The sequence below is a fragment of the Leucopleurus acutus genome, assembly GCF_964270905.1.
Source record: "Leucopleurus acutus genome assembly, chromosome: 1".
Taxonomy (NCBI): Eukaryota; Metazoa; Chordata; class Mammalia; order Artiodactyla; family Delphinidae; genus Leucopleurus; species Leucopleurus acutus.
In genome coordinates, this window is record NC_139142.1 from 170,182,489 (window position 1) to 170,206,552 (window position 24,064).

At 43.2% G+C, this 24,064-nt stretch overlaps 1 protein-coding gene across 1 annotated transcript in view; it reads right to left on the reverse strand.

The window, feature by feature from the left end:
- Positions 1-16,171: 16,171 nt before the first annotated feature.
- The window catches only part of ABHD17C (abhydrolase domain containing 17C, depalmitoylase), a 57,138-nt gene continuing 49,245 nt past the window's right edge, over positions 16,172-24,064 (reverse strand). The window contains 2 exon segments of the mRNA XM_082838480.1: positions 16,172-17,832; positions 21,717-21,896. Coding sequence (XP_082694606.1) covers positions 17,613-17,832; positions 21,717-21,896 — 400 coding nt within the window. The 3' untranslated portion in view covers positions 16,172-17,612.

A 24,064-nucleotide genomic window follows, 5' to 3' on the forward strand; every position in this document is an offset into this window, starting at 1 on the left:
ACTCAGCGGTTCCACTTATAGGAATTTATCCTATAGACAGTGTTGCACCATGTGTGAAATGACGTGTGCAGGGTTATTCATTGCAGCCCTATTTGTAATCACAAAAAATTAGAAAAGCCTAAATGCCTATCGGTAGGGCTAACTAATGTATGTTACATTCACATAATAGAATACTATGCAGCTATTATTTTTAAAGCATAAAGATCAGTTTTATGTATTAAAATGAAAAATCAAAGTGTAAATCGATGTATATAGGAAGCTGCCGTTTGTCCAAAAGGGGAAAGGAAAAAGGATATATATGTGCATTTACTTAGAGATGCATAAGAAATCATCTAGAATGCTATACAAGAAACCAATAACATGATTTCCTGTCTGTTGCTGGTGATGGTTTTGGTGGGGCTGTAGGATGACGGAACAGACAGGAATAAGAAATAGACTTTTCCTTGTGTATGTTTTTGTGCTTTTTCATTTTTGAACCAAGTAAATGTGCTACCTAGGAAAAAAGTGAATAAATTTTTAAATGGCAAAAAAATTATGCCATATATAATAATAAGCCTTTTTTCACTTAATAATATACCATAAACATTTCCCCAAGTCTTAAATCTCCTTCAACATTATCTTTAAATGGTATACTGTTTCCTAAAATGGACATAATTTATATAATCAATCCCCTAATACTGGTTTCAGTATTCTAAATAAGGCTATGATTTTGAACACCTTTGCACTTCTCTCTCGTTATTTCTTCTGGATAAATTTAAGTTTGCATCAGCTTATTTGTTTTATTTTTGGCTGCGTTCGGTCTTCGTTGCTGCACGTGGGCTTTCTCTAGTTGTGGCGAGCAGGGGCTACTCTTTGTTGTGGCACACAGGCTTCTCATTGCGGCGGCTTCTCATGTTGTGGAGCACGGGCTCTAGGCGCACGGACTTCAGTAGTTACAGCATGTGGGCTCAGTAGTTGTGGCTCGCCGGCTTAGTTTCTCTGCAGCATTTGGGATCTTCCCGGACCAGGGCTTGAACCTGTGTCCCCTGCATTGGCAGGCAGATTCTTAACCACTGGGCCACCAGGGAAGTTCCTGCATCAACTTAAAGCCAACTTACCCTCTAGAAAAGTTAGACCAGTCTCCATTCCAACAATCCACACGTGAGTGGGCCTCTTTCCCTGAATCCTCTTTAATACCTGGTATTCCTTTTTTTTTTTAACCCATTGCCAAAGTAGTAGAAAAATAGTATATTTCATTGTACTTTTCATTTTCATTGCTTCTAGTTAAACACTTTGATGTGAGCATTTCTAGTTCTTCCTTTGGAAGTTGCCTGCTCCGGAAGAGAATATATCATGGGCCAATCACACCAAGCATTTGTGAGCTTAGTAGATGTTACTGAAGAATTGCTGCAGTGAGGGCTCTAAACTGCCTTGATATTAGACAGTGTCCTGGCAGGTCACAGAAGCATTGCTCGTTTCTCCAAAGATACACAACTGGCCAACAAGCACATGCAGAGATGCTCAACATCACTAATCATTAGAGAAATGCAAATCAAAACCTCAATGAAATATTCCTTCACATCCATTAGGATAGCCACTATAAACGCAACAAAACAAAATTAGAAAATCACAAGTGTTAGCGAGGCTGTGGAGAGATTGTACACTATTGGTGAGAATGTAAAATGATGTAAGCACCATGGAAAACAATATGGCATTTGTGAAAAAATTAAAAATAGAACTACGATCTGATCCAGCAATCCCACTTCTGGGTCTATAGCCCAAGGAATTGAAAGCAGGGTACTGAAGAGATATTTGTACACTCATATTGATTGCAGCATTATTCACAATAGCCAGAAGGTCCCAAGCGTCCATCAACTGGTGAGGAGATAAACAAAATGTGGTATATCCATACAATAGAATATTATTCAGCCTTAAAAAAGAGACGAGATCCTGACTTGGATGAAACTTGAGGACATTATGCTAAAAGAAATAAGCCAGTCACAAAAAGACAAATACTATATGCCTCCTTTTGGGGCGGGGGGCATGCCAGGATCTTAGTTCCCTGACCAGGGATCGAACCCAGGCCCCCTGCAGTGCAAGCACAGAGTCCTAACCACTGGACCGCCAGGGAAGTCCCTATACGCCTCCTCTTTAATGAAGTACGTAGTCAAATTCATAGCGTAGAAAGCAGAATGGTGGTTGCTAGGGGCAGGGGGGACAGGGAGCCGTCGTTGAACAGAGGTAGAGTTTCCTTTTTGCAAGATAAAAAAGTTCTGGGTATTGGTTGCACAATGGTGTGAATACACTCTGAACACTACTAAACTGTGCACTTTAAAGTGGTTAAGATGGTAAATTTTATCACAATTTTTTAAAAAAAAGAAGCATTACAAAGGAATTATGACTAGGGTTTTCCTTCCAACACGGACGTCAAAACATGATCCTTCTCTACTCAAAACCCTCCAATTTACTTCTCACTCGGAGCAAAATCTGGAGACGTGATGGGCAAGGGCCCACCTGCTGCCACTGCAACCACAGTCACTAGGCATCTTGCTTGCTTGACTCTAAACCCCTTCGGCGTCTTGCTGCTTCTTCAACGCATTAAATATATCGTGTTGATACTTGCTGTTTCTTCTGTCTGAAATGATGCCTCTTCCACTATCTGCATGACCCCATCCCTGACTTTATTCAGGTCTCTGCTCAAAACTCACACACTCAGAAAGGTCTTTCCCATCTTTCCTATAGTCTCCATCACCATCACTCTCTAGCCCATCCCCTTACCCTGATTTATCTTCCTTTTATTTTTTTTCTTTTATTCGTTGTTTATTACCTATTGTCCCGATACCGCTGGAGTGCAAATGCCAGTGGATCAGAAATATAGTCGTTTATGGGACCTTCCTTGTGATGCAGTGGTTAAGAATCCTCCTGCCAATGCAGGGGACACGGGTCCGAGCCCTGGTCCGGGAAGATCCCACATGCCGTGGAGCAGCTAAGCCCGTGCTCCACAACTACTGAGCCTGCGCTTTAGACCCCGTGAGCCACAACTACTGAGCCCGCGTGCAGCAACTGGTGGAGCCCGCGCACCTAGAGCCCGCGCTCCGCAACAAGAGAAGCCACCGCACTGAGAAGCCCGCACGCTCGCCGCAACTAGAGAAAGCCCGCGCGCAGCAACGAAGATCCAGTGCAGCCAAAAATAAATAAAAGAAATAATTTATTTTAAAACAAGACTCAAATGTTGCTGCCATTGGGATACTTTTACTGCTCTCCCCCATCCTGAGTTCTCATGGAAGCTTGTAGAGAATTCTGTTGTAAAATCACGGCACTATGTGTGTTCACGGCACTGTGTGTGTTTGCGCCCCTCTCTTCCTCCTCCTCCCCACCTCCGGCTGTGAGCTTTGTGGCACAGAGATGCATCTTACCCATCTCTCTGTCCCCAGCCTAGCACAATGAGAGATTCAGTAGATGCTCAATAGATGCATTAATAGATAAATAACATTTCTCCACTGTACTCTCAAAGAGAAACTCCTGGCATGGGAAATAATAAATACGTATGAGCGAAATGGTATTTAAATACTCCATGAAATTCCTAGACAGCCAAGAGGAAGGGTTTTGTTTTGTTTTTATTGCTAATACCCTTAGCCAGAACCTGGCTACCTCATGGTTTCAGTGGCAACATAATAAACACATTTGACATTTTTTTGTAATGCCATGAAATGTTCTTTCCAAAAGTATAGAAAGTACAGCGGTGTGGGAATGAACTGTATTTGAACTGCCACTAATGTATAAAGTAGAAAACTAATGAGAACTTACTGTGTAGCACAGGGAACTCTACTCAGTGCTCTGTGATGACCTAAATGGGAAGGAAATCCAAAAACGAGGGGATACAGATGTACGTATAGCTGATTCACATTGCTGTACAGAAGAAACTAACACAACATTGTAAAGCAACTATACTCCAATAAAAGTTTTTTTTTAAGTTAAAAAATAATATTATATAATTGCTCTTAAGCTTGCATTAATAAAATAACACATTTTCTTGAAAAATAAATAAACTGCCACTAAATCAATTGTTCTTGGGCATCTCCCTTTACCTCGATCACCTCTTGTATAAAAAAAGAAGGGGGTGGGGCTTCCCTGGTGGCCTGCCGATGCGGGGGACACGGGTTCGCGCCCCGGTCCGGGAAGATCCCACATGCCGCGGAGCGGCTGCACCCGTGAGACATGGCCGCTGAGCCTGCGCGTCCGGAGCCTGTGCTCCGCAACGGGCGAGGCCACAACAGTGAGAGGCCCGCGTACCGCACAAAAAAAAAAAAAAAAAGAAGGGGTGGTTTTGGTGTACGTGTCATAAAAATGTGACTGCCTTTCCATGTCACCCCTTCTTTACTCAGTACTGCCTCACACCTGGCCCACTTTATGCATTTACGATGCCCTCTTCCCCCGTAGGTGTCAGCGGCTGTCATCTCGGACTAAATCCAATTTTCTGCATGGGGTGCTGAAGGAAGAGGCCTCTGCTCTATATCTGAAGCAAAAAGCTGGATTCATCGTTTGCAAGGCAGTGAACACGGCAGACTGCGGATCTCCTGTGGAGTATTTGGGAAGTGTGGGGCTGGCGATTAGTAGACTCTTCACAGCGGGAGTATTCAGGCATTAAGTGACCTTTAGCGAAGGCAGCTTGGCCACTGGAGCAAGGCTGTTGCTGATTGGCCCTCAGAAGCGTGTGTACTGACCAGAGGAAGCTGTCCTCGGGACTCCTGGTTACTTGTTCCAGTGGCCAAAGAACAGTGAGTCTTTTCTTGAACGGGAGGATAGGAACTGTTCTCGGTAGGATCCCTTTTTTATTTAAATGTCAAATAATCCAGCTCAGAGATTTTCAAACTTTACCATGAATCAAATCCGATCACCCAGAGGGCTTGTTAGAGCAGACCGTTGGGCCCCTCTCCTGCAGAGTGTCTGATTAGGTAGGTCTGGGATGGGAGCCAAGAATCTGCACTTCTAATGAGTTCCTAGGTGATGCTGATGCTCTGGTCCAGGGACCACACTTTGAGAACCACTGGTCCAGTATCATTGGAGTTGTAGTTAATTATTTGCTGTTAAGAAAATATTTAGGGGCTTCCCTGGTGGCACAGTGGTTGAGAATCTGCCTGCCAATGCAGGGGACACGTGTTCGAGCCCTGGTCTGGGAGGATCCCACATGCCGCGGAGCAACTAGGCCCGTGAGCCACAACTACTGAGCCTGCGCGTCTGGAGCCTGTGCTCCGCAACAAGAGAGGCCGCGACAGCGAGAGGCCCGCGCACCGTGATGAAGAGTGGCCCCTGCTCGCCGCAACTAGAGAAAGCCCTCGCACAGAAACGAAGACCGAAGACCCAACACAGCCAAAAATAAATAAATAAATAAATATTTAAAAAAAAAAAAAAAGAAAAAATATTTAGGGAATTCCCTGATGATCCGGTGGTTAGGGCTCCGTGCTTCCAATGCTGGGGTCCTGGGTTCAATCTCTGGTCGGGGAAGTAAGATCCCGCAAGTTGTGCAGCGTGGCCAGAAAAAAAAAAAAAAAAGAAATATATATATATATATATATTTAACACAATAAGTTACTGATGAGTCTAAGAATTCTGTAAATGATTTTGTAAAATGGTTATTAATCACAGCCACATCTATATACATTTGAAAAATAATGGTAAATACATAGGAGAAAGATAATACTCCTTCTAAAGTTAATGACTAGAAAATATGAATTCCAGGACATATTGTAGTAATTCTGTCCTGTCCTTCTCCTCCTCTTCCTTTCCCAACTTCCGTCTCAGAATGTGTGACCCATCCCGTCCTGGGGAATCCTAGACCAGGTACTTCCCAAGGATCCTCCCAGGTTTGTGATTCTATGTTTGTGGCAGATCGTGGTTTAACACATGAATTTCTGGTCAAGGTATGAGCCATGTTAGTAAAGTGATGTAAACTGAAAATACAGGAAGCAAGGAAGTTTACAAGACAATTGGGAGAGGAAGAGAGAGAGAGGAAGAAGAAGAAAGAAAGAGAGAGAGAGGCTGGCTGCCTTTAGAAATTCTCCTTCATATCACCAAGGAAAACTGTCCCTCTTTATATCAGTGTAAGTGCTGGGTGATATCAGATTGTTGTGGTTCGTTGAAGATAAACCATGTTGCAGGTAGGACACACACTGTCCTCAGAAGGAAAGTTTGGCACGCCCCTGCATTTCTACTGTGACAATCTGAGGTAGGGCCATTGCGTGTAAATGTATGGAAGAGAAATGGAAACACTTTGTGCTTCTGAAGAAAATTTTTACAAGGAAAATTCTGATTAAACAAAAAAACCCCAAGGGATACTAGGACACACAAAAGCCATGGCTCTGCGTGATACGGTGCCGGGAGTGAATGCTGCCATTTTCCCATGTCTTCCCAAGTGGCTTTTACTAATGGGTTCATTGGAAAATCCTTTCAGTAGAGACCACAATGTTCTGTTTCTACAAGTGCTAATAGCTAGTATTTTTATTGAGAGCTCAGTATGTTCTAGGCTCATACAATCCTCACCTAAGTATTATGAGGTAAGTACTAAGTCACCCTTATTTTACAGGTGAGGAAACTGAGACACAGAGAGGTCACATTGCGTCCCTGTGACACACAGGGAGTAGCCAGTGGAGCTGAGATTCAAGCGCAGGCAGAGGGACTCCCCAGATGCATGTTGAACTGCTAGGTCATAATCCTCTCAAAAGCCTAAAGATTCGACCCCCTTAATCACTTTCTCGGCTTGTTTGTTGTTTCCTTTAGAACACATTATGATTTGATTTTTTCATCTGTTCACCTGTTATTGTCTGTTTCTCCTCCTAGCATATAAGCTGCAAGAGGATAGGGGCTTTGTTCACTGCTGCATCCCCAGAATCAAGTGTTTGGGCTCATAAACATTTGTGGAAGGAAGGAAGGAAGGAAGAGAGGGAGGGAGGGAGGGAATTCTGAGTATCAGTCAGCTTGATAGATGAGGTCTGATTAAAAGAATGCCTGTTATATTTTGTTTTTTTCTATCGACTGCTAATTATGCACCAAGCGGTCTTGTTTTTAAAGAAAAACCCATCTGTGTCTTGCGCTGAAAAGAACAGAGGTCATCTTTAAGGTGACAGCAGGCAGTGCATAGGGCAAAGCACTGCCCAGCTACATCCATCTGCCCTTTTTTTTTTTTTTAATATTTATTTATTTTTATTTTTTTGGCTGTGTTGGGTCTTCATTGCTGTGTACGGGCTTTCTTCATTGTGGTGCGCAGGTTCCTCGTTGTGGTGGCTTCTCTTGTTGCAGAGCACAGGGTCTAGGCACACGGGCTTCAGTAGTTGCAGCATGCAGGCTCAGTAGTTGTGTCTCATGGGCTCTAGAGCGCAGGCTCCATAGTTGTGGCACACGGGCTTTGTTGCTCCACGGCATGTGGGATCTTCCCGGACCAGGGCTCGAACCCGTATCCCCTGCACTGGCAGGCGGGTTCTTAACCACTGTGCCACCAGGGAAGTCACATCTGCCCTTTATGTACATCTTCCCCTAGGTTACACTGAGACCCTGAAGGTACTGGCATGGCTCCGTATTGGAAGTCCCAAGCTTCCTTCTAGTATGTCACCTGGGTCATATCTGGTGCGTGGGATTAGTAAAGTAGGAAAGAGGAGGCCTCTCATCTTTTTACTTTAAATATTCCTGTATTGTTTGAATTCCACCGCCCCCGCCCACCATGAGCATGTGTTATTTCTGAAATGAAACACAAGCAGTAAACAATATAAAAAGAAGAATTTGTAAGGCAGGGATTGGCAAACTACAGCCCATGAGCCAAATCTGGCCCACCACCTGTTTTTTTTTTTTTTTAATTTAATTTAATTTTTTTAACATCTTGATTGGAGTAGAATTGCTTTACAATGTGGTGTTAGTTTCTGCTGTACAACAAAGTGAATCAGCCATATGCATACATATGTCCCCATGTCTCTTCCTTCTTGCGTCTCCCTCCCATCCTCCCTATCCCACCCCTCTAGGTGGACACAAAGCACCGAGCTGATCTCCCTGTGCTATGCGGCTGCTCCACCACCTGTTTTATGAATCAGGTTTTCGTGGAACACGGGCACCTCCCTTCCTTTACATACGATCTATGGTTGTTTTAGTACAACAGTGGCAGAGTTTGAGTATGGAGACCAGATGGTCCACAAAACCAGAAATATTTACTCTCTGACATTCTATAGAAAACATGTTCTGACCATTGATCCAAAATAATTTATTTTAAATTCCTTATAGGTTCCCCCGCCCCGACCCCCAGAAACGAGACCTAGTGAAAGCAATGAACAGAACTGGGTTCTTTCTGCCTACTAGGAAGGTAATCACTGGCTATATCTTGTTAATTTAGTCAACGGCTATGTTCTCTGCATATACAAAGAATTTAAGATAATTGCTCAGCTAAAAAACAAACAAACCTTTCTTAGCATTTCTAGAAATACAAACATCTGTCGGGATATCTGCAAGACTCAGGAACAACTACACTGACCACCCTACTTGACTTTCCCTCAGAGCATCTGGTAACACTTGGCATATTACACATTTATCTGATTATTGCCTGTTGTCCCACTGCCACCAGAATGTAAGTTTTACTACATTAGGGATATAGTAAGCATGATTTATGTAAAGGGAGCTTGATACTGAGGCAATCTAGATATTTGGTGTTATTGGAATTGATGGTATTTATCGATTGCTTCTTGTGGTTTTGCAAAAAAGTTTAATGTATTTTGAGTCTACTTATTAAAGTAATAATGAAGCAAAAACCCATTAGGGTTTCCCCGAGTAAAACTGAGAGTATCCGTTCCGCAAAACATGTCACGAAGAAAATAAAAAGGCGAGGAACAAACTGGGAGAATATACTTGCAGCACGTGAAAATAAAAGATTAGTTTGAATATCAAGAATATATAGGACTTCCCTGGTGGCGCAGTGGTTGCGAGTCCGCCTGCCGATGCAGGGGACACGGGTTCGTGCCCTGGTCCGGGAGGATCCCACATGCCGCGGAGCGGCTGGGCCCGTGAGCCATGGCCGCTGAGCCTGCGCGTCCGGAGCCTGTGCTCCGCAAAGGGAGAGGCCACAACAGTGAGAGGCCCGCGTACCGCAAAAAAAAAAAAAACAAGAAAAAGAATATATAATCACCTGAAAAAGAGAGTACTCTATCAGAAAAGTGGGCCAGAGTCATGCATAGACGTTTCACATGAAAGAACATACAAATGGCCCGTGTGTTTTTGAAAAGTTGCCCATTCCCATGCATAATCGGGGATGTAATATTTCACGTACACTGTTTAGGCAAAAATTCACAAAGTCAGACGATGTCAAGTGTGAATGACTAGGGACTTCCCTGGAGGTCCAGTGGTTAAGACTCCACACTTCCACTGCAGGAGGCGTGGGTTCGACACCTGGTTGGGGAACTAAGATCCTGCATGCCATGCGGCACAGCTGAAAAAGAAATGTGAATGACTAGAACTTCCATCCAATGTTGATGGGAGGGAAGTCAGTGTCTTACTTTGGAAATGACTTGGCATTACCGAGTGAAGCTGAACAGACACATCCCCTACTCAAAATGGGGCCGTGCAAGCAGCATCGCTTGGGAGCCTCTTAGAAATGCAGAATTTGGGGCCCCATCCTGGACCTACTGAGTCGAGATCTCCATTTAGATGCCCACTGGAGGCCCCTGGGGAGCTTTTAAAAGTCCAGATGCCCAGGTGGCACCCAGACCAGCTAAATTGTAATCTCTGAGGGTGGGACCCAGGCATCAGCATTTAAAAAAGCTTCTCAGTAATTTCAACATGTAACTAGGGTTAAGAAGCAGCAACCAGATGTCTCTCATGTCATGAGAAATACAAAAATATCTTTAATAGAGCTTCCCTGGTGGCGCAGTGGTTGAGAGTCTGCCTGCCGATGCAGGGGACATGGGTTCGGGCCCCGGTCCGGGAAGATCCCACATGCCACGGAGCGGGCTCGCTGAGCCTATGCTCTGCAATGGGAGAGGCCACAACAGTGAGAAGCCCACGTACTGCAAAATATATATATATATATATATATATCTTTAATAGCTAAAATCTGGGCGATAACCAGTATGTCTACCAGTGGTAGATCACACACACATTCTTACTATAAAGAAAAGCAAAGGAATGACAGTAGAAAATTCAGGATAGTGGTAATTCTGTGGGGTGAGGGAGGAAAAGGCATGTGATTGGAGGAGACGCAGGGAGAAGGTGAGTTTCTAAGGTCCTGGTAATATTCTGTATCTTAGGTTCAATAATGGAAATATGGGTGCTCATTTTTTTTCCCCTTAAACTATAAAAGTAGGTTTTATCCACTCTTTTGGATAAAATTTTAAAGTTTAAACAATGTTTTAAGAGGACATCTTTCATATCCGTTCTTCTAAGCCGCCTTCTTCGAGGCATCCCACCCTTTCCCAGACCTCATCTGCTGCTCTCCTCCAAGCTGGTTTTCTCTGCCTTGGCTAAGAAATCAGAGTCAAGAGGATCCACTGCTCTACCCACCTGGGTCTTTTTTATCCCGGAAATCCTGGCCCACTCCAGGTCCCATCTTAGAAAGTTCTGGATGGGCTCGGGATCTACATGTGCCTCCCGGCCCCATCTAAGGGTCATCTGGAAGTCCAGGGAAGGGAGATCTGAAGGGCACTGAAACAGGAGACAATATCTGCACATGTCTGGAAGGCCCCGGGCCCTCCCACCCTGAAGCAGAGCCAGACGGGGCCATGTGTCAACAAGTTGTGTCCGGCCAAATGGTAAATCATTTAGCAGCAGAGTAATGATTAAGCTACGACAGGGTAGACTGTCTTAAACTAGAGTTTTCAGAGTGTTCTCTGTTTTGTTCTAAACCCAAACTCAGCCAGCCATTTAATGAGTGGGTCTAAGACCCCACTACCTCTTACAAAGCTTTTCTACCTACAGAATTTCATCTGATCCCACCATGACTGCGGTGGGGATTACTACCACTTTAGAGACGAAGAACAGGCTCAGAGCGGTTAAGAGAATTGCCCAAGGCCACACGGTATCATGGCAGAAAAACTCACAGCCAGGCCTGCTGTAGCCAAGATTCTTCCAATGGTCTCAGCCCCTTCTGGGTCTGTAAATGCTTCTGCACTCAACTCCCGCACATCCGGAGATGCTCTCCTTATGTATGCAGAGAGTTCTGACCAGCCCATGGCCTTCCCTCCCTGGGCCTGCCTGCAGAATACATTCAAGCTCCTTAACCTCCCCAAAATCCATACTCACAGTTCCTGGAATTCAAAATTATTAGCTTTAAAAGAAGCTGTAGACATTACTGTCTAGTTCAGTGATTTTAATCCTTCAGAATCACTGATACCTTTGAGAATCTGCTGAAGTTGTGGACCTTCTCCCCAGAAAAATGCCCATAGGTACAGACATCTCAAAGGGGCCACAGACCCCAAGACTCTTGTTAAGAATTGCAGATCAAGTATTACAATTTTGGTGTTTTCTCCAAAAAGTAAAACTAGAATTACCATACAATCCAGAAATTCCACCTTTAGGCATATATCCAAAAGAACTGAAAGCAGGGTCTCCAAATATATGTGTGTGTGTGTGTGTGTGTGTGTGTGTGTGTGTGTATACACACCCATATTCATAGCAGCACTATTCACAATAGCCAAAAGGTGGAAACAACCCAAATGTCCATCAACGGATGAATGGATGAACAAAATGTGGTCAATTATTCAGCCTTAAAAGGAAGGGAATGAAATGTTACATGAATGAACCTTGACAACATTCTATTAAGTGAAATAAGCTAGTCACAAAAGGACAAACACTGTGTGATCCCACGTCTGTGAGGTACTTAGAGGAGTCAAATTCACAAAGACAGAAAGTAGAATGGTGGTTTCCAGGGTCCAGAGGAGGGGAGATGAGGAGTTAGTGTTTAATGGGTACAGAGTTTCAGTTTGGGCAGGTGAACATTTTCTCGGGATGGATGGTGGTGATGCTTGCCCAGCGATGTGAATGTACTTAATGCTACTGAACTGTACACTTAAAATTGGTTAAAACGGTGAATTTTATGTTACATATATTTTCCTCTGGCTGGGAAGGAATAGGGCCAGGCCTCCTTGTTCCAAGGGCTGCGTCCCAGGCCCTCTGCTGGGCAAGCTCTGTGTGAGCTCCTGCAGGCATGACTATGTCTTCTTTGCAGAAATCCTGGTAGGCAAGGCCTCAGGGAAGAGGAGGCATCGGAGTTGGACAGCATGGGATGTGATATTTATATGAACTTCGTCTGTTGGCTTAGTAACCCTACACATGAGGGAATGAGATGTACTGAGGATGACTTGTTCTTTCTAGCTTGGGGAGTAAAACAGTGCCATCCAATGGATTCCAAAACAAATTATTTTAACAAAAGATCCTACTGATGATATGTTTTATAACCACTTCGCATGAATTTTGAAAGAAGGTTTGGGCTTTCCTCTTTATAAAGACTTATTGACAATATAATTAAACATCAACAACAAAGATGTCCATCTATTACATATCCAGCTCTTGGTCCAAGTTTGAATGTGTGGGGGTGTGAAGAGAAGAATCATACACGGGAGCTATTTAGTGATCAGTTTTACCATATAACGTATTTTGGCAATTTTGTCATGCCACTAAATATTGTTCTATGGCATCATTTATGATGCTTACAGAATAATGCGTTGTACGGACATAATAAAAACGAAAGCCCTGTTGCTGGAAACTTAGATTGTTTGCAAGTTTTCAGTTTTACTAACAGTGTAGCAGTGAGTATCCCATATAAGCGCAGGTCATCTTCTTGATTATTTCCTAAGGATAAATTCCTAGAAGCCAAATTGCTAGATTAGGCTTTTGATTCAAAGTATACTTTAGAACGTTTGTACCAACTTGGTGTGTAAAATTAGCAATATAATTTTTTTTTTTTTTGGCGGTATGTGGGCCTCTCACTGCCGTGGCCTCTCCCTTTGTGGAGCACAGGCTCCGGACGCACAGGCTCAGCGGCCATGGCTCACGGGCCCAGCCGCTCCGCGGCATGTGGGATCTTCCCGGACCGGGACACGAACCCGTGTCCCCTGCATTAGCAGGCGGACTCTCAACCACTGCGCCACCAGGGAAGCCCCAGCAATATAATTTTAAAGTAACTATTTATCCAAACATTTACCACCAATGGGTATTATAATTCAAATATTTATACCAGCTTATAATTTAAATGGCATTTAATTATTTAAATGTATTTTAAAATATATCTATTAGATTATTTGATTAAATCTGTAAGTGATTCTTTTGGGCAATAATCTCTTTAAATAAATACTGAGCAACCTCTTCAAATAAATATTTGTACCAAGTTTATAATGGCATTTCAATGTTTAAATGTATATATATTTGATATAGTCATTTGATTGATTGAATCTATATGTGATTATTATGGACAATAATCTCTTATGATAGTCTCTCCACATCCTGTGCTCTTTGATAAAGAGTGCCTCATCATTTGATTATTAAATATATTTTTACATTATATGTCATTTGCTTTATAATGTCACCCCAGTTTGTCACTAGGTTATGCTATTTTTTCTTTTACTATGAAAGTTTTTTATTTTTAATAAATCAAGCCTAGAAATGTATTCCTTTGTGGTTTCAAGCAGTAATGACATAGCTATGGTCAGGTGAGTACAGAATACTGAAGCAGCTGTTGGCAGGGGCTACAGTCAGGGTCATGAAGGTTTCTAGACTCTAGAATCTGAAAGACTGAGCCTTTTCAGTCTTAAGACTTCCCACCTGGAATTCTTCTATCTGGTAAAGCACGTGCTGCATCTTTTTCATCTTCCGTTGCCCTGGCTATTCTTGGCACTTTGTTCTCCCATACAAATTTTAGGATCACCTTGTCAGTTTCCTGACAAAAAATCCTGTTGGGATTTTTACTGGAATCATTATTAATCCTATAGGTCTATTTGGGAAGAATATATTAAAAATGAGCCTTCTTATCCATTAACATGGTATAACCCTCATTAACTTAGGTTTTAATGTCCTTCAAAAAAGTTTTATGATTTTCTCCAGAGTATGTCTAACATGTGTTAGATTATTCCCAGTTACTCAATATTTTTAAAAGCTATTGTACATGGTATCTTTGTTTTTAATTGAATTTAAAACATTTTTAACTGATTTATAGAAATAAGATTGACTTTTCTATATTGATTTTTGTGTCCAGCAACCTAACTAAATTCTTATTACATCTAATAATTTGTAGATACTTTCTGGTGTCGCTGTCTGGTGTTTCATCCAGACATCATGATCTGAGTTTTATTTATTTTTCACTTCTTTAAATATCTTTTACTATGGTATAATCTACATATCATAAAATCTACCCCTTTTAAGTGTACATTTCAATGATTTTTGGTAAATTTAGTGAGCTGTGCAGCCACAATAATTTGGCTTTAGAACATATTCATCCTTTTTATTTTCCCATGTCTTATACCTTTTTCATTTCTTGGACTCTACTGCACTTGCTAGGGCTTTGTGTAATCTTGAGCAGAAGCGAGAATGGTCCTATGGCTAATTCCCAACCTAAAATGGAATAATGCTGCCACTGTTTTACCACTCAGTACAATGCTTGGTGTTTCAGTTTGTTTTGAGATAATCTGTTCATCAGGTTGCTTTCTAGCCCTGGTTTGATATGAGTTTGGTTTGGTTTTTAATCATGAATGGGATATTGAATTCCATCAAATGTTTTGTCTGTGTCTGTTGAGATGATCATATGATTTTCCTCTAAAAAGGGAAGCTTCCAATTAGTCTCCCCACCGTGGAGGGCGCTCTAGGGTTTGTTTACTGTCCCCTGAGCTCCACCAGACTGGAAAACCAATGCTCAGGTTAACCTAGTCCAGGAAATTCCTTCCAAGAGAAAACTGGCTTCAAAGCTCCTCATCTTTACCTAGTATTTGGCCTACATAGTCTTTATTTTCTTACCAGTTCATGCGTCTAAGATTTTTCCATTTTATTTAGTAGTGCTAGTTTGTTTTTGCTTTTTACTTTTTTTTCCATAAGGAGAGTTGGTCCTCACCCCAAGTCCATCTTACAGCAGAAAACAGAAGAGGCCAGATCTTTCAGGTTCAGTACTAAGTATGTTTTGTAATCTGAAACTGGCATGAATGGGGTCTCTCTTGGGATTCCCACTGTCATCACACACGCCATCCTCAGAGAAAGGCTGTCCCCATGTCAAACTCTGCGAAAGAGTAGACAAAACGCCCTCCCCGGTTCAGGGGAAAGAGTCAGGAGTCAGAAAACATGAGTTGCTTCCAATAGATATAAACCACCTACATCAAGTTATAAAAACAATGAACGGAAAAGGCTTTGCCACCTTAGCTTCTGTAATTGTCAATCTTATTATCGTTTCCCATTAACTGCTGAAATTTGGCGGACAAAAGTAAGTTTACTAAATAGTTCAGGAGGGAAAAAAGGGGGAACTGGTTTACAGAAGATGCAAGCAGCAGACAAACGGGATCAGAAATCAGGACTCTGGAAACCTAGGTTAGCTGCTCTCACACCCCAAAGGCAGGCTGTTGGATATGCTTCTTTCCCTTCTAAGTCTCCTGGACCTCTGGGACAGTACCACCTCTGTAGCTTCACTGATGACTCCCCTAGGTGAGCAGGGCCCCATCCTTCCAAGATCTCCCATTACAGGTACTGATCTAAGACCAGGAAGTAGCCTGCAATGTGCTGGGACACACACTCACGGGAGCATAGCCCACGCCCTTACACCTTCCCTCCACCACCGTTTCTCTTCCTGCGTGCCCAGAAGGGGTGTTCCGAGAGTTGAAAACAAGCATCCCTCAGTTGCTCTTTTTCTAGTCAGTGATCAAAGGACTTAAAAGACTCAGCTCAGGTTTTCCAAAGAAGCAGGCCTGTTCTCCCTCCTAGCCGGGTCACAGTGAGATGGCCTTCGTCGTTCTTGTTTCACAGCCAGAATCCACTGCCCTCTCTATCTGGATGCCACCTGTACTTTACTGCTACAAGCTTTACATCTTGGCTTCTTCAAAAGTTATCTATGGTCTTTTACAGAACAAAAACACACACCTTGAGACCTACTGCATAGCACAGGGAATTCTGCTCAGTATTATGTAACAACCTAAATGGGAAAAGAATTTGAAAAAGAAGAGATCCATGTATATGTGTAACTGAATCACTCTGCTGTACACCTGAAGCTATCACAACACTGTTAACCAACTATACTCCCATATAAAATAAAAAGTTTAAAAAAACATATACACTTTGAGAAAGGTAGTGACGTTTGTAAGCTCCGAGGGTTTCTTCTTAAATCTGGACAGAATGTTTTCTTTGATGGAGAGATAAAGGGAAAAAACTGCATGAGCCCGCACTTTCTGATCCATGCATCCTTTATTCCGTGACCAACCGCTGTGTCGTATCCAAGCAACAGTACACAAGCTGGCAATCAACCGCAATCCAGCTGTACAACAATCTGAGGCTTACAGTACATTTAAGGCTTTTAAATTTGGAAAAAAAAAAATTTTTTTTAATAAAACCAAAGAACCCTCAAACCCAAACCCCCAACCAACACAAGTAGTGTAGCAGTTTTAAGCATCTTCCACTTCTGATGCTTACGGGCGCAACTCCAGTGTCAAAACCCAAATAACTCCTAAACTAAAAAGATTAGTTTAGTGGAATTTTAATTACATAAATTTTTCAAAGCATAAACTTGTCATTTTTTGTCTTGGAAATGGTATAAAATTTTTTTAATAGCAAAACCTAGGAATAAAAACGTATTAACAAAATGTATTCAATCATTTACATTACAAACAAGGAATCTGCAGTTCATTGTTGTAGCCTGACGAAAGAAAACTATCCATTAAGAATCTATGCACAATGTAATTGCATATATGTACAGTACTTTAAAAAAGCCTACAAGGAGGGCTTTACAGAAGGAAGGTCGGCTGGGTTCTTTGTTAGACCAACCAGACGATCAAAATATTAAAACTCTGTGGACTAGTAATAAATTTACACTTAAAAAAAAACCCCAGTTTCCTTTTAAGAATATTCCAGTTATATTCATATGGTTCCAGTTGATGAAGTCGTTCATGATAGTTCCAGTAAATTACCCTTTAATTGATTTGTTTGGGGGAAGGACCGGAGTGTGAACAAAAATTAACGAAGGGATTTTCATCACGATGGTTTCCAGTTACACTATCACAGCTTCACAGATGGATTGGACCCATGACTCTAGTGGCTGAAAGAGAGCTGCAGCTCACATAATGAGAACACGGGTGGAGAGAGGCTGAGTCCTGCGTAAATGAATCCTACGTGGTGGGTAAGGAATAGAAAGGGGTGTGAGCATCTTTTATAGCAGGAGAAAACGGTCCCCCCACTCAGCTCTCATTCCCATTCTGCAAGGCGATGAAGCTGGGAATCACAACTGTTCAGTTTAACATGATGTGTGAGTTAGTAGAACCTCTGGATATGAAAGACCGAGATGCCCTCAGCTCTTTGAGTAGGACGCCTGAAAAGCTGGGCGCTTCCTCGTGGTTATCCCGCCATGACAGCTATCCAGTTAAAGCATGTGCGAAACCGAGGATTCCTGTGTTCACAGTAGGTGAGGTTAAATCAAGTCATCTTCTTCAGGAATTAGGAAGTTCGTGAGATATGAACTGTTTTAGCCTTTCTAGGTATTGTGCATAAAGCTCTATGTCATTATGGCCAGCCCCTTCGACCCAGAGGGGCTCCACGGCCCGGGGACAGCGCTCGTACATGGCCAGGCCATGGGAGAAATCGATGACCTCGTCCTCTGTACCGTGAATGACCAACACGGGAGAGGTGACTTTAGATATCTTGTCAATGCTGCAAGACAGGAAAGGGGGAGGGGGAGAAAAAGGACTCCTTTAGTTATGCTCACAGACGACAGACATCGCACTTCATGGAACCGAGTCGGTGTTCACAGGCAAGGGAGGTACGCACGCGAGGGTGTTTTCCCCCCTCACTTTTCTAGTAATTCACTTTTTAAAAAATTAATTTTGCATTTTGCAATAATTCTGGATTTACAGGAAAGGTACAAAGATAACACAGAGCTCCTATCCACCCCAACCCCTTTCCCATAAGGCCAACACCACGCGTTACCAATAGTACATTGCTCAAAACCGAAAACCAGCGTTGGTACATCACCAAACTCCAGACTTTATTTGGATTTCATGAGTTTTTCCACTGAAGTTTTTCCACTTTTTCCACTTTCCATGAAGTTTTTCTGTTCCAAGATCCAACTGAGAATACCACACTGCATTTAGCCACATTGTGTTTCTGTTAAAGTATTTTATTAAAAACAGAACTCCTAAATGTCGTCAGACTAGCAATCCAGTAACTACTATTTCTGATATATTCATATTTTGGAGAGAGGATTTTTTTTTTAAATAAACAAGCTAGACCTTAACATAACAGAACGAATGCCTCTTTTGAAATCTGAGCACTGAATCCACAGCCACTCAGGTTTTCAGGACTCTTTCCGTGTAAGCCACCTTCAGCATCGATTAACAAGATCCTCAGAAACCTCATTTCATAGAAACGAATACCTCATTTTTAAATAAAAACCAGACTATTTAGCTTGAAAACTTAATGTGCAACATCTAGATTGAATTCTGAATGATTTCTGACTGTTTACAAAAATCAAAGCTACCCACAAAGGATGAATATTTGAGCATCTCCAAAAGAATGTGCTGCAGACTCTGAAAGCGTTTCCCAAAGAGGAATTAAGAAGACTGTAAACCTTGTTGGGCTGCGTGTGTAGGCAACTTCTCTGACAGAGGTAACTGTCATTTCACCTGCAAACACATGGAGACAGGCGACCCTCTGTCCATTCTGGCCTCCTGCCAGAGACCCCCTTACTGTTGACTTTCTGTATCTGACCCTAGCCAAAGTTACAGAGGGATCAAAGTGGTACTACCCGTAGGGATCATTTTGTTAAAAGTCATAGCTAACATTTACTCAGCACTGACCACAGCCAGGTGCTTTGCACTTTACATACAAAACCACATTGCATCTCCAATGAGCCACAGTGAAAGAGGAAGGACCATCTCTGTTAAACCAAAGAGGTAACTGAAGCTTGGAGAGATCATTAAAGGACAGACATGAGGCTGTGGTGATAGTACAGAGCTCTGACATCCATTACACATTCCAAAGATCTACAAACAGCTGTCACAGAGCCTTATTAACAACTCAGGAAGTTGCCAGCCACCTCAAGACATCCGGGAAGACTGCAAAATCTCATCAGCCATGTCATTTGCCAAGATCAGGGCCACTGTGGAAGGGGTCAACTCTGCAGATTAGGAATCTTGTTTAGAAATCTACTTTCCTCTCGTATTTAAATTTTAAAGTGACTTCTTCTAAGAATGCAATAGTCCAGTTATAGTCAATTTAAAAGTCTATTTACTGACAGCTCCATGCTGCATGAGTTAGGAGACTCTCTGCAACCTGGAGGATGGATGTACCTGAGGTTAAATGCCACCATCTGATCCTAAATGTAAAGGAGGTAGAAGAAAATAAACCACCAACCAAATAATAATCAGGACTCTTTATCTCTAATTTTTTAATACTAAAAAAGAAATGAGAAAGTGCCTTCCTTTGAAGACCGGGGCAGGGACTTCCCTGGTGGCGCAGTGGTTAAGAATCCGCCTGCCAATGCAGGGGACATGGGTTCGAGCCCTGCTCCGGGAAGATCCCAAATGTGGTGGAGAAACTAAGCCTATGAGCCACAACTACTGAGCCCGTGGGCCACAAACTACTGAAGCCCGTGTGCCTAGTGCCCACAACAAGAGAGGTCACTGCAGTGAGAAGCCCACGCACCACAATGAAGAGCAGCCCCCACTCGCCGCAACTAGAGAAAGCCCACGCGCAGCAACGAAGACCCAACACAGCCAGAAATAAATAAATAAAATTAATAAATTTTTTTAAAAAAGAGAGAGAGAGGGACACAGAGACAAGTGTGCATTTGGTAGCAACGGACACCGTAAGAAAACATTCCCCAAATTCAATTAATGATGAAAGTCCATGTGACTGGTAATGGTTTGAAATCTATCATATTAATACTTTATGGTACTGAATAGGATGAATGGCCTTTTCTGGCTGTTTCCACTCACCAACCTTAATTAAGCAGCTTAAATCGCTTAATTTTCTAAGCCTCAGTTTCCTAACTATAAAATGAGTCTTGTGAGATAAGAGGCGTGAAATGTTTAGCCGTGGACTGGCAGATCAGACAAACCCAGTAAAGACTAGTTGCTGGTTTCCTATTAATGAATAAGCTATAATTAGTTGTCGTGGCTGTACTTTAAGGTATACGCTAATTTAAGAGTCAGGGGGAAAACCGATTCATTTTGTTGCCAGGGTAACTCCTAGCATAGCTTCCCGCAAACATGCTAAATATCTCCCTTTCAACAAACCGGCCTCTCAATACCCATTCAGCACAAATAAGGCCACATTCGAGTCGCACATGGGCCCTACTTAGCATTCTCAGCCACGCCACTGGCAATTTGCAGTTCGTTCAACTTTCCCATGAAGCTGAACTTCCTTGAACCCGGTACAGGGTGCACAGAAATGAAGTTCACCCAAGGTGTTGAGAAAGTTTCTTCCTGTGAAACAGGCCAGTCTGTGGAACAGGTGTTTATGCAACCAAATGATGTTCTTTTTCTCTCCCAGCAATAACAGAATGACAGCAATGAACGGGTCAATCAAAATCCGAAAACTGTACATTCTTCTGCTGAGGCTTTTTCCACAGTGTGGCCGTGTGAGTCCTGTTGTCAGAACCTCGGCCCGTTTAGCAACGTACCATGGGCAAATAGTTTTTAGTAAATACTTTCCTCAGCTTAGATTTTAAAAAACAAGCAGAAGTTTTCAAAGAGAGGTATTCAAGAAAGCAGTGTGCTCGCTGCTTTGGCACGTATACACAGCTGCCCGTTTTTCTTCCTTCTATTAGGGGACTAGAAAACAGCAGGGACTGGGGCGGCAGGGGCTCTGCTGCCCCTGGGGCGCCGGCAGGAGGGGGCCCGGCTGTGGGCTCTCATGCACACGCCTCCAGCGGAGGGTGCCGGCCCCTCTGCAGGGGAGGGGGTCTTCAGGCACAAGTGGGCGGCAGGAGGAATGAGTGGTCGCACTGGTCTGGGGCGGTGGGGAGGGGAGGGAAGGACCATCCACTTACACGGTCCCTGCAGCCCATTACCAGCTTGCAAATAGCTCACGTCACTTTTTCTCTTACCTATCGGCCTGACTGAAAACGTAACAGAAATTTCAAAATTGGGGATGCTTGCGGTTTTTCTTTGAGGGTCTAGACCATGCTAATGGCCTCATCACAGATATTGCACTTAGCTCTCGTGATTCAGCAATACATGTCCATCTGAGCGAATGAAAGAACACTGGACTAGATGTTCCTTTAAGACATGTGGGCACTTTTTTTTTTACCCTGCACGTCCAGCTAAACCAATTAATCCTGGATATCGGTACAAGCAAGGTCCTTATACATCATCTGGTAGATTGTTTTACAAATGAGTCCAGCCCAGAGGACCAGGTTTCCGGCTGGTGTACATGTCATATCCACCTCCACGTTCCCTGAGGAGCGCAGCACAGGGGCTGACGTCCGGCTGCATTCAGGAGACATTTATTAGTAGCCCACAATTAACGGTGGCATCTGATGTGAAGCTGGGTCACCGGACGCCTTAGCACTTGTTGGGCAGGAGTGAGCTTACCTGGGGAAAGCATCAAAGCAGTACGTTTTCCTGGTATCGGGAAAAGCCACGCGCAATCCAGACATCAGAGGCGAATGGAGAATTACGGCTGCACACTCGTACCTGGAGGCCAGGTCTACCGTGGGGACAGTCCCGATGCTCTGACCATACAGGATGATGTTCTCGGGGCTTACGCCATACCTGGAGAAATCAGAGGGCACGGGCTGTTAGCTGATGTGTGAAAGAAAAAGAGAGTGAGACCAACACCACAGTATCATGAACTCACAAAACTCCCACACCTGCCAGTTTAGAACCACATCATCTCACGGGTACCCTATAGCTGAAGATGGATGTGAACGCCACAAAAATGTTAGGGGCCTATCTCAGGACTAAGTGACTGAGATTCTGTCCTCCACAATTTTTGCAAAAATAATAAACATGCCATTTTTTTCTAGAAATTAACTACATGAATGCATCATAAACTTCACTTCAGTGTTCCCAGAGTCATTTCATTTCCTACTCTCCCCTCCTGAGTTTCTCTGACCATCCTAAATGTATTTCTGAAATAAAAACAGAAGCATGTTTGCTAGATCATAATATTATTAGAGTCCTTGAAATGAGGTTTTAATAGAATACAAAAGAAATGAACATTTATCATCAGGAAAAGGTACTGGGAGACAATTAATTTAAAGGCAAATATATTTTCTATAGCCTCTCCTTGGGGTTTAACCCTTCCGAGTCTTTCAATCCATCAATGGTCTCCTCCTCCACTGTCCGCCAAGGTTTAGCTGGGTAAACAGCTGCGTGGAATACAGGCTTCATTTCCTGGCCTGTCTGGCAGCCTGGTGTGCAGACGACTAAGCTTTGGGCGTGGGCTGTGAGCAAAAGTGACATGGACAACCTGCAGGCCATAACTTTAAACGGAAGGCTCCACGCCCTCCCCTTCCCGTTGGTGGGGAGGAGACGTGATGGTGAGCTACCCTGGCCCAAGCAGAAGGACGAGCATCCCAGATGTGATGGAGGAACAAAACAGACGAATCCTAGGAATACAGGTACGCTACATATGAACCTACAAAGGATATCCAGAATATATTAAGGGTACGTAGAAATAAAGAAGAAAAAGACAGACCAAAGAAATGAAGACATATCGCAGAAAAGAAAACATGATGCCTAGTAAACACCTAAAAAGATGTGATGCTCGGGCTTCCCCGGTGGCGCAGTGGTTAAGAATCCGCCTGCCAATGGAGGGGACACAGGTTTGGGCCCTGGTCCGGGAAGATCCCACATGCTGCGGAGCAGCTGGGCCCATGCGCCACAACTGCTGAGCCTGCGCTCTGGAGCCCACGAGCCACAACTACCAAGCCCGCCGTGCCACAACTGGTGAGGCCCACACACGTGGAGCCCGTGCTCCGCAATAGGAGAGGTCACCGCAGTGAGAAGCCCGCGCACCTCAACAAAGAGTAGTCCCCGCTCGCCGCAACTGGAGAAAGCCCGTGCGCAGCAATGAAGACCCAACACAGCCAAAAATAAATAATGATAAATTAAAAAATTTTAAAAACTTAAAAAAAAAAGATGTGATGCTCAACCTCGTTAGTATGTGAACATGCAAATTAAATCCACAATTTATTTTTTTACACCTAAAAGGCAAAAACTAAAAAGTCAGACAATGTCAAGGGATATAGCAAGGACATGGAAAAGTGGAAGTCTGTGACATTGCTGCAGGAATATAAATTGGCATGAGCCCTTGGGAAGATAATGTGATATTATCTGCTGAAGTTGAAGGCTATAACCCAACGATTCCAACTTCTTTGCATAAATACCCACTGTAGTTTACAGGGCAGTAGGACGTGCTTTCTTTTCTTTCTTTTCTTTTTTTTTTTTTGCTGGGTAATGTAGTTTTTTATTATTATTACATTATTATTTTTAATTGAAGTAGTTGATTTATAATGTGCCAACGTCTACTATACAGCAAAGTGACTCAGTTATACACGTATACATTTTTTTTAATTTTTAAAAAATATTTATTTATTTGTTTATTTTTGGCTGCATTGGGTCTTCGTTGCTGTGCTGGGGCTTACTCTAGTTGCGGCGAGCGGGGGCTACTCTTCCTTGCAACGCACGTCCTTCTCATTGCAACGGCTTCTCTTGCTGCGGAGCACGGACTCTAGGTGCACGGGCTTCAGGAGTTGTGGCTCACGGGCTCTAGAGCACAGGCTCAAGTAGTCGTGGCGCATGGGCTTAGTTGCTCCGCGGCATGTGGGATCTTCCCAGACCAGGGCTCGAACCCGTGTCCCCTGCATTGGCAGGCAGATTCTCAACCACTGCACCACCAGGGAAGTCCTATACATTCTTTTTTTAAAATATACTTT